This window comes from Barbus barbus, assembly GCF_936440315.1.
Source record: "Barbus barbus genome assembly, chromosome: 22".
Classification (NCBI taxonomy): Eukaryota; Metazoa; Chordata; class Actinopteri; order Cypriniformes; family Cyprinidae; genus Barbus; species Barbus barbus.
The window spans coordinates 31014853-31031915 of record NC_136750.1 but is presented as its reverse complement, the minus strand read 5'-3'; the positions used below and the strand labels follow the sequence as shown (position 1 = coordinate 31031915).

At 36.2% G+C, this 17063-nt stretch overlaps 1 protein-coding gene across 1 annotated transcript in view; it reads left to right on the top strand.

The window, feature by feature from the left end:
• The window catches only part of LOC306888590 (tyrosine-protein kinase CSK-like), a 34424-nt gene that overhangs the window by 14853 nt on the left and 2508 nt on the right, over positions 1 to 17063 (top strand). The window contains exons 2-13 of the mRNA XM_079447016.1: positions 1631 to 1701; positions 2774 to 2887; positions 3698 to 3810; positions 7199 to 7418; positions 8335 to 8428; positions 10344 to 10409; positions 10495 to 10594; positions 11289 to 11379; positions 14373 to 14446; positions 14549 to 14744; positions 15003 to 15089; positions 17029 to 17063. The exon at positions 17029 to 17063 is cut by the window's right edge and continues 242 nt beyond it. Of these exons, the coding sequence (XP_079303142.1) occupies positions 1687 to 1701; positions 2774 to 2887; positions 3698 to 3810; positions 7199 to 7418; positions 8335 to 8428; positions 10344 to 10409; positions 10495 to 10594; positions 11289 to 11379; positions 14373 to 14446; positions 14549 to 14744; positions 15003 to 15089; positions 17029 to 17063 (1205 nt within the window). The 5' untranslated portion in view covers positions 1631 to 1686. The remainder of the gene's footprint in view (positions 1 to 1630; positions 1702 to 2773; positions 2888 to 3697; positions 3811 to 7198; positions 7419 to 8334; positions 8429 to 10343; positions 10410 to 10494; positions 10595 to 11288; positions 11380 to 14372; positions 14447 to 14548; positions 14745 to 15002; positions 15090 to 17028) is intronic.

Sequence of the window (17063 nt, the reverse complement as noted above, 5' to 3'; positions counted from 1 at the left end):
AGTTTTAGTCTAGTTTTAGTCGACGAAAAGTCATTGCATTTTTGTCAACTTTTAGTCATTACTTTTAGTCAAACTGCAGTTACCAACATACCATTTTGGAAGCTATTTTATATGTAGTATTCAAACAAAAATAGTCATCAATACTTCTCTCTTTAGACCAAATCAATTAAGCTTAGTTATGAGAAATTTGAATCAAGGATTGAATTTGGAAAAACTGGAATACATTTTCATTTTTTGGTAGAAATATAAATTAAACTCATTTTTCAGATACAGTAGGTTTACTTAACAAGTATACATTTATTTAACATCTTTTGGTGGTTAACATTTATGACAGATCATTAGGACTGCTGTCCATTTAAGATGGAAGGTATGCATGTAATAGCCTACTGACACACATTCAGTTTTCACCCACCTGTTTAAGCGCACTTAAACCATAACGGACTGTATTTCCGTGAGATACTCTACATGAGAGACATGTGGACTGCTGTGTGTGTATTTGAGCGCTGAGAACTGATCGCGCGCTGTATGAGACCTGAAGAAGTGGAGCGCGCGCGAGAGAGCACTTCTATCAGCGCGTTTCCGCCTATCGCACCTTCACTGACTTTAAGTTAATCGACAATGAATTGTGACTCCCGGGAAAAACGGGATGTCTGGTCACCCACTCCCTAACCCTTCGGGTGCTGAGGCCATTGTTTCAGATCGCTAGTTCGCGGTTTGGTAGGTTATCCGTCCACCGCGGCTGCCATACTGAGACTAGATATGCAAACGCCCCTTATCCAATGACAGAGACGCACATTTTGAAAGACAGGACAGTTAATTTAGCCTATAGGATGTATTTTGAATGTCCGGTAGTCCTCAAATAACATTTTAGTCCCGTCTCGTCTTGTTAATGAAGACGCGCATAAATTTCGTCATAGTTTTTATCATCAGATATTAGTTTTAGCTCGTCAACGTCTCGTCTTAGTCACAGAAAAAAGGTTCGTTGACGAATATTTTCCGTCTTCGTCAACGAAATTAATACTGTTTCCAAGGCAACACTTTGGTTTTAGGTTATTTTAGTTTTGGTTTCAAAGCTTTTAAGGTTCATTTCATTTTTTTTTAATAGTCTATTCTTGTTCTTCATTTGTGATCTAATCAGTATTTGATCATTGATTGATTTGTTCGTCATAATGTTGAGTCAGTCGCTCAGAATCAGAATAAAGCTCTTTCATCTTCTTCCTGTTATAATGTAGTGGTGTTTGTTGCTGTACATTAAACACTTTCCAGAGCAGAGACCAGATTTACACACTTTGTCCACAACCTCCTAATCTCTCTCTCTCTCTCTCTCTCTCTCTCTCTCTCTCTCTCTCTCTCTCTCTCTCTCTCTCTCTCTCTCTCTCTCTCACTCACACACACACACACACACACTCACTCTACTCTCTCTCACACACACACACACACACTCACTCTACTCTCTCACACACACACACACACACTCACTCACTCACTCTACTCTCTCTCACACACACACACACACACACTCACTCTACTCTCTCACACACACACACACACACACACACACTCACTCTACTCTCTCTCACACACACGCACACGTGCTCTGAGTGACTGGATGTGTGTTTTGTCTCCTCAGCTCTGATGGTTCTCGTCAACCTGTGACACTCAGAGACTCCAGCATCAGTTCTCAGCATGTCTGCTCTACAGGTACACACACAGCACACTAGAGAAAAACATCTAATTATATTTGCATATTTAGATAAACTCTATTTTTTGGGGTGGGTTATTTACTTCTTTATTTCTTGTGTATGTATGTGTATATATTTATATGTATGTGTGTGTGTGTGTGTGTGTGTGTGTGTGTATATACGTATACACACACACACACACACACACTGTAAATAAATAAAGTTGAGCCAACTTAAAATTAAGGCAACAAACTTCAGCAGATGTTTGAGTTTTCTCAAGTTGTTGTTTCAAGTTTATACAACAAAAAGTTGAGAATCTCCCAAAAAAAATAACTTGAACTCAAAAATCTGCAAAAAGATGGTTGCTTTAAAAAAGTTTTATTTTTTAACAGTATGTATGAGTGTATATATATATATATATATATTATTAAAAACAAATTATATTTTGCATGAGGTAAATTAACCTTATTTTTTTTAGGATGTTTGTTTATTTAATAAAAAAGAATTATATTTTGCATGTGGTAGATGAAGTCTATTTTTAGTTGGGCAGATTGATTGTTTCTTTTTGTTTTATGTGTATTTAATTGATTTGATTTATGATTATTAATTTTTGTTTTGTTTTTAGCAAACTATTTTTAAAATGTGGTATTTGGTATTTATGTATAAGTATTTTATTTATTGTTACTTCATTTATTTATTGGTTTATTTAAATTATTCATATTTGTTTTAGTATATTGAATTTATTTAATGCTTTTTATTTTTACATTTTTTGCTTTGTGACAATTTAATTATTACAATTCTCATGACTGTAATTGATATTTGTTTTAAATGCTTTGAAATTGTTCCAGATCACTTTATTAATATACATAACTGTATTAATTTACATGATAAAGTAATATTTAAAAAAAAACTAATTACTGTAACGAGAATGTTTAATGGTCTAATAGTAAATAGTCTAATAATAGAATAAATTTTTCTTTTTTTTTGCAAAATAAATAGTCCTAAAATGTATAATAGTGTCTATTGTTTCTGTATAGCACATGTTAGCGTGTAGAGTGCATCTTTAGAGTGAGCTGTTGGTTGTCTCTCAGGCTCCATGGCCGCCGGGCACAGAGTGTGTGGCCAAGTATAATTTCCAGGGCAGCACAGAACAGGACCTGCCCTTCTGCAAAGGAGACCTGCTGACCATCATCGGCGTAACCAAGGTAACAGCCCATCAGCAAACACCTGATGATGTCATGTCTCCAGACGACCTGTCAGACACGCCTCTTATTCACTGTGTGTTATTAATAAGAAAATGTCATTAATCGACATAAAAGAAGACTTCTGGGAAAATTAAATTTTTTTCTATTAAATATTAAACCGAGAGTGCTATTTTTGCTTATATTGTTATAAGAAAAATATAGATGCATTTCTGTATTTAGTTTTATAAAGTTTTTATAAAATGTTTAATTAAAGTTGTATACAAGGTATTTTTATATTAATGTAATAAAATATTCATATATTCTAATTATATATATATATATATATATATATATATATATATATATATATATATATATATATATATATATATATATATAAATATTAAATATTAAATAGCAAATATTAATAGTAAATATTAATAAAATATTTAGATATTATTAAAAATAGTTTATATTGTTATTTTTACTACAATGAAAATATTTTCTGCTGTTATGGCATTAAATAAATGAGTACTATATACGGTGGTGAAACAAAATGTAACAACATCATGACTTTTTTTTTATTGTTTATATGAATTAACTATGAGTCTGCTTGGTTGTTTAGATCAAATGATGCTTTTTGTTTTTTACTTAAGTCTCTATTTAAACCATTTCAGATCAAATGCATTAATGTTGGCATGTATATATTGAATCATCGTCAAATTACAGCAGACATCTTCAGTTATAATTTCAGCTCTGTCAGTCGTGTTATGCTCATGTTCTCCAGTGATTGATTGATTGATTGATTGATTGATTTATTGATTGATTTAGGACCCAAACTGGTACAAAGCGAAGAACTCTGTTGGCCGGGAGGGAATGATTCCAGAAAACTACGTCCAGAAGAGAGAAGGCGTCAAATCCGGAGGAAAGCTCAGCCTGATGCCGTGAGTTCATGATCTTCATTCAGCCTGTCAGCTTTCAGATCAATAACTCCAGACCCAGATCACAGAGCACTCCAGCCCTGCTGAATTGTGGGTAACTGTTGGTTCAGCTGATGGTGGTTTTATTGTGGAAGGTCTTGAGAATGGATGAGTGTAGACTGTGCTTCTGCTGCTGGAGACGTGTCTGAATCAGATGTTTGATTCTCACACACACACTCACACACACTAACACGCACGCACACACACACTAACACATACACACACACACACTCGCACGCACGCACACATTTTTTGTGAACAATTATTTTTTTATTTTATTTAAAGGCAAACTCAAAAAATAAAAAAACATGCATAACTGCATAATGGACATACATAAACAGCAATTTGGGAAGGCGATACCCAGAGGGGACAGACAAGGTCCATGCCTCAGTTTCAAATGGATCATCTGATGATCTGGGCTCTTCGAGGATGATGTGATTGTCTCCCAAATCTGATCAGAAAACAAAGTTTGTAAGTCACCACTGATATCCTTAGACCAGATAGCTGTTATGGACAGTGGTCTGCATGAGAACAGAGCGAACAACAACAGAATGAGCAGTTAGGATCAGGGAGAATTACTTTCCACAAGAGATGTGCAGGCAATTCTGTCAGCATTAATACCATTTCTGTCTAAAATGGAAATATTTAAATTTCTTCAGTTATCAAAACACCTTTTAGTTTTATTGTCAGTCGCAGCAAAAGAGACCACCTCGTAATATTTATTATTGCATCTATGAACATCATCCTTCCACAAATGAGCTTTCTGGATCAAAGCAATGCCAACCTTTTTTCATCGCAGTAGTTGTAAAAAACGTGTACGTTTATGGGGGCCATTTAAACCATTGACATTACAACTTATTATTGTAAGTATATATATATATATATATATTAGTCATCCTTCTATTCTTCATGTCATGCTTCTCGGCCCCTTCAGGTCCCAGCAGGTGGAGGTTACTGCTGTGGTCCTGTAGATCAGTCACCTGCTGCTCGAGGGCATCGCCGATCACCTCCCTCTGCTCTCTCTGTTCCCCGATTAAAAAGTCAACTTTAGAGCATATATTATTCTGGATTGTAGTCATGTGAGAGGCGAATTCGGTGCGTATTGCTGCTAATATAGCCTTCAAAATGTCCTCAAATTGCTTTATAGTGACCGCCGTATTGTCTTCAGTGTTGGCTCAGCCCGCTGCGGCTGTTGATTGTTTTCTTCTTAATTGGCGAGGATGATGGTGAGAGATAAGCAAGATTCCGACTGTGTGACATCTCCAGACCAACGACAAATGAAAAAATCTACCCCAAATGTAAAAAAAGACGACGAATAACAGTAAAAGACGGTAATCTATACAGAGCTCAGCTAATGTGTGACTTGGCTCATGAAGGCGTCACGTGATCCAGGAGGATGTTTTATTGAAGGATGTTTTCAGAGGAAGACAGCGGGTGATGGAGGAGAATGCATTCTGCTGTCAGTAAACACAAGTGCATTCCTGCTGGCAGTTCTTCTGCATTTTTGCATGAAGTGTGTGTGTTCAGCACAGAGCTCATGACCCACAATCCTCGGCGTTTGCTGATTCCACTCAAACATGACGTTTTTGTTTTCTAACCTGATTAGATTTGAATCATCATTCTGTGTGACTGACTCGGATTGCATGATTTGATTTCAGTAGCATGCTCAGTCTTTCTCTCACACACACACACATTTAAACGTGCACATACACACACACACACACACACACACACACTCAAACATGCACATACACTCTCACACACACACACACACACACACACACATTTAAACGTGCACATACACACGCACACACACACACTCAAACATGCACATACACTCACACACACACACACACACACATTTAAACGTGCACATACACACGCACACACACACACTCAAACATGCACATACACTCACACACACACACACACACACACGCGGTCATGTGGCCCTGCGGTCTCTAAAAATGACTTCTGCAGGAAACACTATTTTAGCTGCACTCATTAAAATCACTAATGTTTATTTTTCTAGATATTGTGAAGCCTAAACCCAAGACTCGTGTGGTTTAGAGCTGAAATCTGAGCGTTACTGTGTTGGTCAGAAGTCTCTGATGTGATGAAGCTCTGAAGGGTTCAGTGTCCAGCTGCCAGTGATTGGTCACACAGGGAAACTGCTGTTCCTGATGATTGTTACTCATAGAGTTTCTCAGTAAACGAGTGAAATGCTGAAGTGAAATACAGTCATCCGCTGAAATCTGAGTTCCCTAACTACTACTGCTGCTTCAAAACAAACAGCATTAATGTTAGAATCAATGAAAGTCCAGAGTCATACATAGAATAACTTATAATACAGTTATATATAATATCAGTGACATTGATGTAGTCTGTGAAATACATCAGTATACTGAAGCATGTCTACAGTCTCACTACCTGTTTCTGTTCAGAAGCACATTTATTATTTGATGTGTGTATACATATTTATTTATATAAAATTGATAAATCGCATCCAAAATAAGTTGTTTACATAATGTGTACTGTGTATATTTATTATAAAACATTATACACAAATATACACACATGCATGTATATATTTAAGAAATGTTGTTTATATATTAAATTTATTTATAATATAAATTATATGAATATAAATATAGATATGTAAATACATGTAACTATTTTCTAAACATATGCCATATGTGTATTTATATATACATAATGAATATACACCGAACACACACACATTATGCAAACAAAAACTTATTTTGGATGCGATTAATGTGTGTATATGTATTATATGTGTGTATGTGTGTGTATATATATGTGTGTGTGTGTGTATATATATATGTATGTGTATTAAATGAAATAAAATTTCAGTTTGTTGCCAAGGCAGCATTTCAAATTTATATATATAAAAATTTGAAATGCTGCCTTGGCAACAAACTGAAATTTTATTTCATTTAATACACATGTATTAAATTTTTATATATATATATAATTTTTTTTGTTTGTTTTTTTTTCTTAAAGGATCTAAATGTAGTAATTTTTCATTTCAACTTCTATTCAGTAAAAGACTATTTTTAATAGTTTTAGTTAACAATAATAACACTGATCATATATTGTTGAATTAAATCACTTCGCAAGAGAATATCTGCAGAACAATGATGTTGAATTCATCAGGAAGATCAAAGAAGAGAAATCAAAAGAACATCAAATAATACAGACGGAGTATCTGCTGGATTCGATCTGACCGGATGACATTGAGTTTGAGTCTCAGCTGAAGTCTCTCTCTACTGTACACACTGTATGAGCTCATGAAGGATATTAATGTATGCGAGTGTTGTGTGTTTGTCAGATGGTTTCACGGTAAGATCACGCGTGAGCAGGCGGAGCGGCTCCTCTATCCGCCGGAGACGGGGCTGTACCTGGTGCGAGAGAGCACCAACTACCCCGGAGACTACACGCTGTGTGTGAGCTGCGACAGCAAGGTGGAGCACTACCGCATCATCTACCACAGCGGGAAACTGTCCATCGACGAGGAGGAGTACTTCGACAACCTCATGCAGCTGGTGGAGGTGAGAGTGTGTGTGAGAGTGTGTGTGTGTGTGTGTGTGTGTGTGAGAGTGAGTGTGTGTGAGAGTGAGTGTGTGTGTGAGAGTGTGTGTGTGAGTGTGTGTGTGTGTGTGTGTTTAAGGCATTCTTCACATTCTCTTGTCGTCTTTCTCATTCTCATCATTGTTTCTCTTGATGGCGTGTCATAACAAGCTGAATCAACGTCACACACACATCTTGTGAAACCGCTGTTAACAAGAGCAGACCTGTGTGTGTGTTCATGAAATTGATTCCTAAGAGTTTGTTCTGCCCTCTAGTGGCTCCTGAGTTTCATCTAAACAAGAGTCTGATGAAGAGAATTATTCTGTTGTCCAGGACAGCTAAAAATGTTTTTGTAATTTAGGAAAAAAATACATATTTACAAAATCATAAAAAACAATTTTTTTTTTTTGCTTCTCATTGAATGAGCAAACACAAATATGAAGACATAATGTTTTTAAAAGATGTATTAAAAACAGAAAAACCCATGACAGCTGATTGAGCTGTAGTGATTTGACTGAGTTTGAGTCGTTGATCGTTCGTTTTGTTCATGATTTGATGCGTTTATGTCATTTTTCCTCCCCTGGATGTTTATTGTTAGTGGCAGGAAAGCTAATTCTGCATCAGCTCAGAAAGTCATGTTTGTACCGGAAACATCTCAACAGAGCGCCGTGAGACGAGTGTGACCTCTATCCCAGCATGCTCTGCTCCCTCGGGCTGCTGTCACTCTTCCCCTCCGTTCTCCTTGTTTTGGGCCCACAGTCTCTGTGTGTTTCCTCTTTCACAGGAAGTGCTCCGACCCTGAGCAGAGTTCATAACCGCTTCTGTGTGCAACGTGACTATTGATCATGCATGTTAACCTGTGTGTGTGTGTGTGTGTGTGTGTGTGTGTGTGTGCAGCATTACACTAAAGACGCTGACGGTCTTTGCACGCGGCTCATCAAACCCAAGCTGATGGAGGGGACGGTGGCGGCGCAGGACGAGTTCTCCAGGAGTCAGTCTCTCTTTGAGCTTCAACAGTGATCCTGTGCTATTTCACTTTTATTTATCTACTATTATAGATCTTTATTTTCCAAAGTAGCTTTTAATTATGCTAATTTATGCTATCAGGTTTCAATTTAATTCCAGATCTTTTTTTTTTTTTTAATGTTTAAGATATATTTATAACATTATAATTTATGAATTTATTATTTTAGTTTGAGTTTTTATTTCTTTTACTTCCAGTTAGTAATTTTATTTGATTAATTTTATAAATAAGAATTCATTATTTCTAATATGTTATTACACACTAGGGATGGGAAGATTGCCGGTTTCGCTCGGTGCATCGGCAGAAAAAGTTAACGATGCGACTCGTCAGTTTAAAAAGTGTGCATCGGATACAAATGGTCATTTATGTCGCGATGCATAATTTCCAATGTATTTGCATCGGTAAAAACCCATTTATTTATATAGAATTACTAGTGGATGTGCTATATTTGTATTATTTAGAAAGTGAGCAGTATTTTCTCTGTGGATTGATTTCTCCTCTAAACTGTGCCTCGAGCGTGTTCTCTCATCGCCGCTGCGCGTGAAGATGACGAATCACAACAACATTACGGAGGAAAAACACGTTTTAAAGTCCGGAACCTGGCTTGAAATAACCTAACCAATCAATCGGGGCTAAAGCGTTTCCATAAGCGACTAATTAAATTGACATGATCTAATTTGAGCACGCTTATTCTTAAGCAGCCCTTAATGTGGATCATGGATCAGATCGATCCCCCTCGGCAAACAGCGAATATATCTGTGCCGTTTAATGCCTTTGAGATGTTGTGTTTTCCTCCGTGCAGAACTGACACGTCACAGGTATATTCTTCATCTGTAGATGTTAGAAAGTCATGCAAACATATGTATTTTACTGTCAGGAGTGGACGAGGCACGCGAGAGCAACGAGTGCAATCAAATAGGAGCGCAATAATTCTGAGTAAAATATACATTTTGCTCTAATATTTGTTGTTGGACATTAAATGTCTTTTGTGGAATTTTAAAGCGCTGGCTGGTTGTGTACTCGCTCAAATATTGATTTCGGATCATTTTTAACCATAAAAAGTTACGGATTGCATGTATACATCTCCATTTAAAAACATTGCCCCTTATGTTTTGTGCTCCAGTCACATACTTTTAAACTTGCTTTTTGTTTTTCAGTATTCAATTTAATTTTAGTTCAAATAATTGTAATTTTGTTATTGTGCTTTTGTCATTTTTATTATTTTTTGTTTATTTGAAGAATTACTGCTGCTTATTAATGCTTTTTTTTATTTGTATTTCTAGTTCCATTTGAGATTGTATTTTCAGTTAGTGATTATATTTTAGTTAATTACAGCATTATTTGTCCAGTTTTTCTGTTAATATTTTGAAGTAACTTTTTACTTTTAGTTTTTTATATATTAGTCATTTTTTGTGCTTTCACAATATTTATTAGTAGTTTATTTTAAATACTACTAAATATTTATTATTCATTATTCAGTTTTAGTTCTTATTTTCTTTCCAGTTACTCATTTTAGTGGTTCAACTTAAACTAAACTGAACAGATTTTCCATCTAATATGTATATTTTATTTCAGCTTCAGTTAACAATGTTTTTGTTTTAGTTAACGATAATAACCTTGACGTTCATCCTACAAACAAAATTCTTTAATTTTTCTAAATGATTTGTATTTTCCTTGATTTATCAGCTATATGCAATATTACATGGAGCTCATTTTAAACTACAGTAAACTTTACTGTTCAATAAATCTAGAAGATGAAAGGAAATGCATCTCAGCAGATCCCAGCGATGAATGTGAAGCGAGGTTCATGCTGATGTCTGCTCAGATCTGCCAGGACTCAGAAGTGAAAGCACTTTTATCTTTAAGACGTCTGTCTTCACAGGTGGATGGGCTATGAACAGGAAAGATCTCAAACTCATACAGACCATCGGCAAAGGAGAGTTCGGAGGTGCGTGAAGATCCGTGTGATGCTGTGTTTGAGGATGAAGAATCAGTGTGTAATCTGTGTGTGTGTGTGTGTGTGTGTGTGTCAGATGTGATGGTGGGAGATTACCGAGGGACAAAGGTGGCAGTGAAGTGCATCAAACACGACGCCACGGCTCAGGCCTTCCTCGCTGAAGCTTCAGTCATGACGTGAGTACAGATCATCAGACTGACCTTCACCTGGACTTCACAACTTTATACAGGTGTGCAAGCGTCCAGCTTCAGCGGCTGCTTCAGTGTCAAATCTGGACTGATTTTGATCAAGTAAGCTTCAGAATAACTGCAGTCATATCTCCAGATGAACTCTTACTGGACTGAAGCAGCTCAGCTTTACTTGATTCTCCATCAATCATTTTCTAGAAAAATCAGTGTGTCTCAAATCTGATCATCAGGATCTTCTGAGGAGCGTTGATTTCTTCATCTCTCAATCAGCATTGCATTATATGTTTGGATCATTTCAGTCTCATCTTACTGAGACTTATTACTGGAGATATAGACACATTACTGGAGATATAGACATTACTGGAGATATAGAGTGATGATATTTAGATCATTTTATGTCAGTATCTGATCTACTGTTATAAACATCTCATTGATTTACATCACAAGCTTCAGAATTTCATCATAAATATTAGTGTCTCCAGCAAATTCATATTTTGCTCAGTTTGAGTCTTCATGTTCTCAGTAGATCAGACTATATGAACCATAAAAGCCTGATGGAGCAAATATGATACTTGACCATAAACATATGCAGAGTTTTTAAAGTCAGATGGATTCTGATTGGCTGTCAGTGCTTTCAGTGTGTGTGTGTGTGTGTGTGTGTGTGTGTGTGTGTGTGTTGCAGTCAGCTGAGACACACTAACCTGGTGCAGTTATTAGGGGTGATCGTGGAGGAACGAGGCAGTTTGTTCATCGTGACTGAATACATGACCAAGGTCAGTGCCGTTCTCTCTGTGTTGCTTTTAAAAGTTGAATCATGAACTAATTAATGCCATTAATTGCTTATGATCTGTTGATGAATTATCACAATGTTCACAGTATTGTATTTATATGGTAATATGTTGTAGATGGTTGTAAGAGTACATGTTTTATCTCTTTAATTTTTTTGTGTGCAGCTGGAAGTATTAATGCAGAAACATTTCAAAATAAGAGTCTCAGTGTATTTAGGGCTTGTTTATAGTTAAAAGTCCTGCATTATGTCTAATATTTCTCAACGAATACCGTTTCAACTTCAAACTGTATCTGATCAGCAACTTCTCATTACTAGGTGAACCGAGTAATAAGTTTTAAGTAATAAGGTTTGAATGTTACCATATTATTACCATGTTTTTATTTCATTTAGCCTTGTTTTATTAATGACTATTAAATTCATATATATATATATATCGCAATTAATCACATCCAAAATAAGTTTTTACTTGCATAATATATGTGGATATTTAGCAGCTAAGAAGTTCAGCACTTTTAGAGTTCATCCCTCTATCTGATGAGAGTATAAGTATTGGAGCAGTTGCCTCTCAGGTCTTTCTAAGTGATCAGCTGTGTCCTGTTGCATTCATTCTTCAGATATTAAAAGCAGGGAATGTGTCGTATCAGTTATATCCATTACTTCTGTATTCTGAATCTTGCATTCGATGATGACACACACAAACCAGGATGAAGATGAGGGAGCTGACTTTGAGAGAAAAGAAAGCAATTTGGATGCTAAAAGAAAAGAGGAAGTCAATTAGAGCTCTAGCAAAAACAAAGGGCTTGGAGAAATCGAGTTTGGAAACCACCAGCGACACCAGCAACCAACAACGACCTGATCGGCTGAGAAAACAACAGTAGCTGATGACAGACAAATCATAAAAGCTGTGAAAATGAATCCTAAAAGACGTGTCTGTAAAATCACCAACAACTTCCAGAAAGCTGGGTGATGCTCTGACAATCTACTGTCCTCAGGAGACTTTGACACAGAATTACAGATGCTACACAGCAAGATGCAAACCTCTGACCAGCACCAAACATAGTGATGAAAATAGTGATTAAGTGATGGGAAAGCAAAAATGAGGAGAAAAACAGGGAACTGCAATGATCCCAAGCATACAGCCTCATCTGTAAAGCATGGTGGAGGTGGTGTCATGGCATGGGCATGTATGTCTGTCTCTGGAACAGGCCCTCTCAACTTTACTGATGACTTAATGTATGATGACAGTAGCAGAATGAATTTGGAAGGGTACAAAACCATCTTGCCTACCAATATTCAAGAAAATGCCACCAGATTCATTGGGAAGTGCTTCATATTGCATCAGGACAATGACCCAAAACACCCTGCCAGTTCAGTCAAGGAGTTTATAAGAGCAAAGAAATGGAAAGTCTTAGATTGCCCAAGTCAATCTCCAGATTTAAATCTGATTGAACATGAATTTCAGCAGCTGAAGAGGAGAGTAAAGGCAGAAACTCCCCAAAACAAGCAACAATTGGGATTGTCTGCATTAAACGCTGGGAAAAGTATTTCAAAGGATGAGAGCAAGAGTCTGGTGATGTCTATGGGTTACAGACTCACTGCTGTGATTGTGTGCAAGGGATCTTTTATATCTGCCTTATGTTCAACTGCTCCAATACTTATGCTCACATCAATGAGTGGATGAACTCTAAAAGTGCTGCTCTTTTTATTTGGTAAAACATGTATGTGTTGAAACGGCTAATAATAAAATGTGACATTCTGTAGTTTTTGTTTTGTCTCATATTCATCTTTTAATCATATTTGTAAATGTCTTGACTCCACAGCCAACAGAGCAATTTTGTCTTTACTGTTCCAATACTTATGGAGGGCACTGTGTATATATATATATATATATATATATATGTACACAACCTGTTCCAATAGTCTTAATACTGGTAATTCTCATATTATAAGCCTATGTTTTTATAAATTTTATACAATGGTATATTAAAAAAAAATCTCATTCGTGTTAAAATAAAATTTTCTATAAATGTATAGATATATGTATATGTGTGTATATATATATATATATATATATATATATATATATATATATATATATATATATATATATATATATATATATATATATATATATATATATATATATATATATATATATATATAGAGAGAGAGAGAGAATTTTATATTAATACTAATGATATTTTTTTTTAATATACCATTGTATAAAATTTATAATGTATATAAATTTATTATTTAGAATATCTTATGGAATCAATGGAATTTAATTTCTTAAAATCCTTTGAAATCATGACTGCTCAAAATCAGTCCAAATATATTTTTAGGAAAAAATAAAAAAATAAATATTTCTGACAAAACAACATAAATATTACTCAAAGTTTTCAAAAAGATAAATATTTAAATTTACTTGCATAAACATTCACTTTCGGATTTTTAAAAAAACAAATCAGTTGTTGATGCTGCAGTAGTTTGTCAGTAGGCATATATATTCACGTTCATCAACAAAATTCAGTCCTTAATGTGCGTGAGATATGGGGACAATATATATTTACAGATGTTTTTAGCACTGATATATCTTCATAGATAATTGAACAAAAAGTATCTTTGACACTAATGGTGCTCCATACATACCCCGTCAAAATGACCCACACACAAAATGCATAACGTTTTTAAAAATGGTTATATATCTTTAAAAACAAAGAAATAAAATTGGAAAAAATAAATTATGAGTATTCTGAGGGTCTTAAAGTATTTGTAAAGTTAATTCCTGTACTAAAAACTGGATTTTTAAGCTATTTTTATATGTATTTCAGGTCAAAAAAGATTTTTATGAGGGTTATTTAGCAGGCAGTTAATCAGTGATGCTGAGAAATCCTGTTTAATTAATGCAATCTGAGACGCCTGGATTATTTTATGATCGTGTGTGTGTGTGTGTGTGTGTGTGTGTATGTTGAGCAGGGCTGTCTGGTGGATTACCTGCGCTCTCGGGGCCGGACCGTGTTGGGCGGCGAGTGTCTGCTCAAGTTTTCTCTGTGAGTTAAGCATCAGTCAGTCAGCTGTGTGTGTGTGTGTGTGTGTGTGTGTGTGTGTGTGTGTCCAGCGGGATCTTCAGTGTGTTTGTGTCCATGTCTCAGTGATGTCTGTGAAGCCATGGAGTATCTGGAGGCCAATAACTTCGTACACAGAGATCTGGCGGCTCGTAATGTGCTCGTGTCCGATGATAACATCGCCAAAGTGAGCGACTTCGGACTGACCAAGGAGGCATCGTCCACTCAGGACACGGCCAAGCTGCCCGTCAAATGGACCTCACCTGAGGCGCTGCGAGAGAAGGTATTTCAAGAAAAACTCAGTAATATTGAAGCTTGTTCCTGATGGATGTTGATTGTGCAACAAGATCATATTTAGCATTTAAAGCATGTGAATGATTGGCTTTTGCTGTAGTTTGTGAGCGTTTGTGTTTGACTCGTTCTGTCAGGGATTCATGCTGCTTTGTTGCATCACTCCTGATGTGAAAAGCTTTTTATTTTCAGAGAACCTCATCAGTACTACTTTCATCTCATTAATAGATTTTCTCTGGTGTTTTCACAGAGGTTTTCCACTAAATCTGACGTGTGGAGTTACGGCGTTCTGCTGTGGGAGATTTACTCTTTCGGGCGAGTGCCGTACCCCAGAATTGTAAGACTTTCATTGTTTTGATCTGTGTGTGTGTGTGTGTGTGTGTGTGTGTGTGTGTGTGTGTGTGCGCTGTCAATCGATTAAAGAAATTAACTAATTAATTACACTTTTTTTAATCGCAAAATTAACGATTAATCCCACCTAACATTAAAGTTTTTAAATGTACTTTTATATTGCAATAATTTCACATTAAATCTTCAAATTATGTAAAAACAGCACAGACAGTTTTTTAATTTGTTTAATGGCATCTTTTTATGACTGAAGGCCAGTATCACTGATACCAATACTACTGATAAAAAATAGTTTTCCCCCCTAATATTTAACCATTGACTATAGCATTCAACATTACAGTATTTAGAGCTATCAATTTTAACATTTATTAGACTTTAAAAAAATAACTTCTAATTTAAGTGATCTTAAAGTCTGTGTAAAGAGAATTCTGAGAATTGTTTCTAAACACATTACAAATGTTAGAAATGTATTGCTGAAACACATTATAAAGACTCTGAACTATATAGTACTGACTTGTGGAGTTAAACAGTTTGGGGCGGAGCTAAAACGGTGGCGCAATGGAGCCCCTAACACTATAATATCTGTTGAGAGCTCAAGCAGGGCTGGCTTTCCACACTTGATGATTTCAGGAGGTATTCCATCTTCACCTGGAACTTTGCCACATAAGGCATCGATGGCTTTGTTGAGTTCCTCCAGGGTGGGCTCTGCATCCAACTCCTTTAGAACGGGCAGATCCTCGATTGAATCAAGTGCTTCCTGGGAGACAGAGTTTTCTCTAGAGTACACGTCGAGGTAGTGGTACATGAAGACCTACTGCTGCCCGTTCAACAGGGTGCCCCTCTCGGCCGCACCGACTTAATCCAAAAGAGCGAAGACCATTACATTTGGAGCTGCAGGAAAGATGTCGATGTCGACGATTCAACTGCCTTAGGGGCTCCACTCCGGATTTTTCCTCCGGGTTTACTCCCGAAGCCATTCCCGTAACCGGGTATCTGCAAGGCAGATGTTTGTGTGAAGTAAAAGGCGATCTGACGCTGAAATGTTGCTTCTGAAATCACGCTGAGTGCTCGTTGCTGCTGTTGTGAGAGACGACTTCAGTCCCGTTCGTTCCATTGAAACCACAAAATAAAATACACACATATGTCCCTGCCTTTGATATGCAATCACTGATGAACGCATTTGGTTTTAATTACTAAAAACACAGACGATGTGACATGCTTAACGATATCTACCACCTGAGTATTATTCCACTCGTACATCACTGTCCTGAAGAATTTGTACTAGGATATATAATTATTCTGACATATAGATGTAACTATTGCTTTAAAAACGTTTCTATATGATTTTCATGTCAATAAATGAAACTCAATGTACTATTCAAATTGATTTGTGATGTCATATATGCTGAACATGCTGAAGTGTTGTGAAATACATGAAGACAAATGTTTGAGAGTGACTCTTGAAGGACCAGCAGCACAGTAAACTTCATTTCTGATTAGTAATATGCATTGCTAAGAACTTCATTTGAACAACTTTCAAGGAGATTTTCTCAATATTTAGATTTTTTTGCTCCCTCAGATTCCAGATTTTCTAATAGTTGTATCCCAGCCAAATATTGTCCTATCATAACAAACCATACATCAATGGAAAGATTATTTATTCAGCTTCAGATGATGTATACATCTCAATTTTGAAAAATGTACCCTTATGACTGGTTTTGTGCTCCAGGATCACATATAATGTTTTTATTTCTTGTATTTATTCTTGAATGTTATAAGAGATTTAAATAACTGTTTTGTAATTTGGAGTGTTGAATCAAGTCTAGTAAGGTGTTGATTGGTGGAGTGTGTAGGGTCAGTGTTGTGTGTGTGTCCAGCAGGGGGCAGTCTCAGCTCTCTCTCTCTCTCTCTCTCTGGTCTCTCTGCAGCCGCTGAAGGAGGTGGTGCCGCGGGTGGAGAAGGG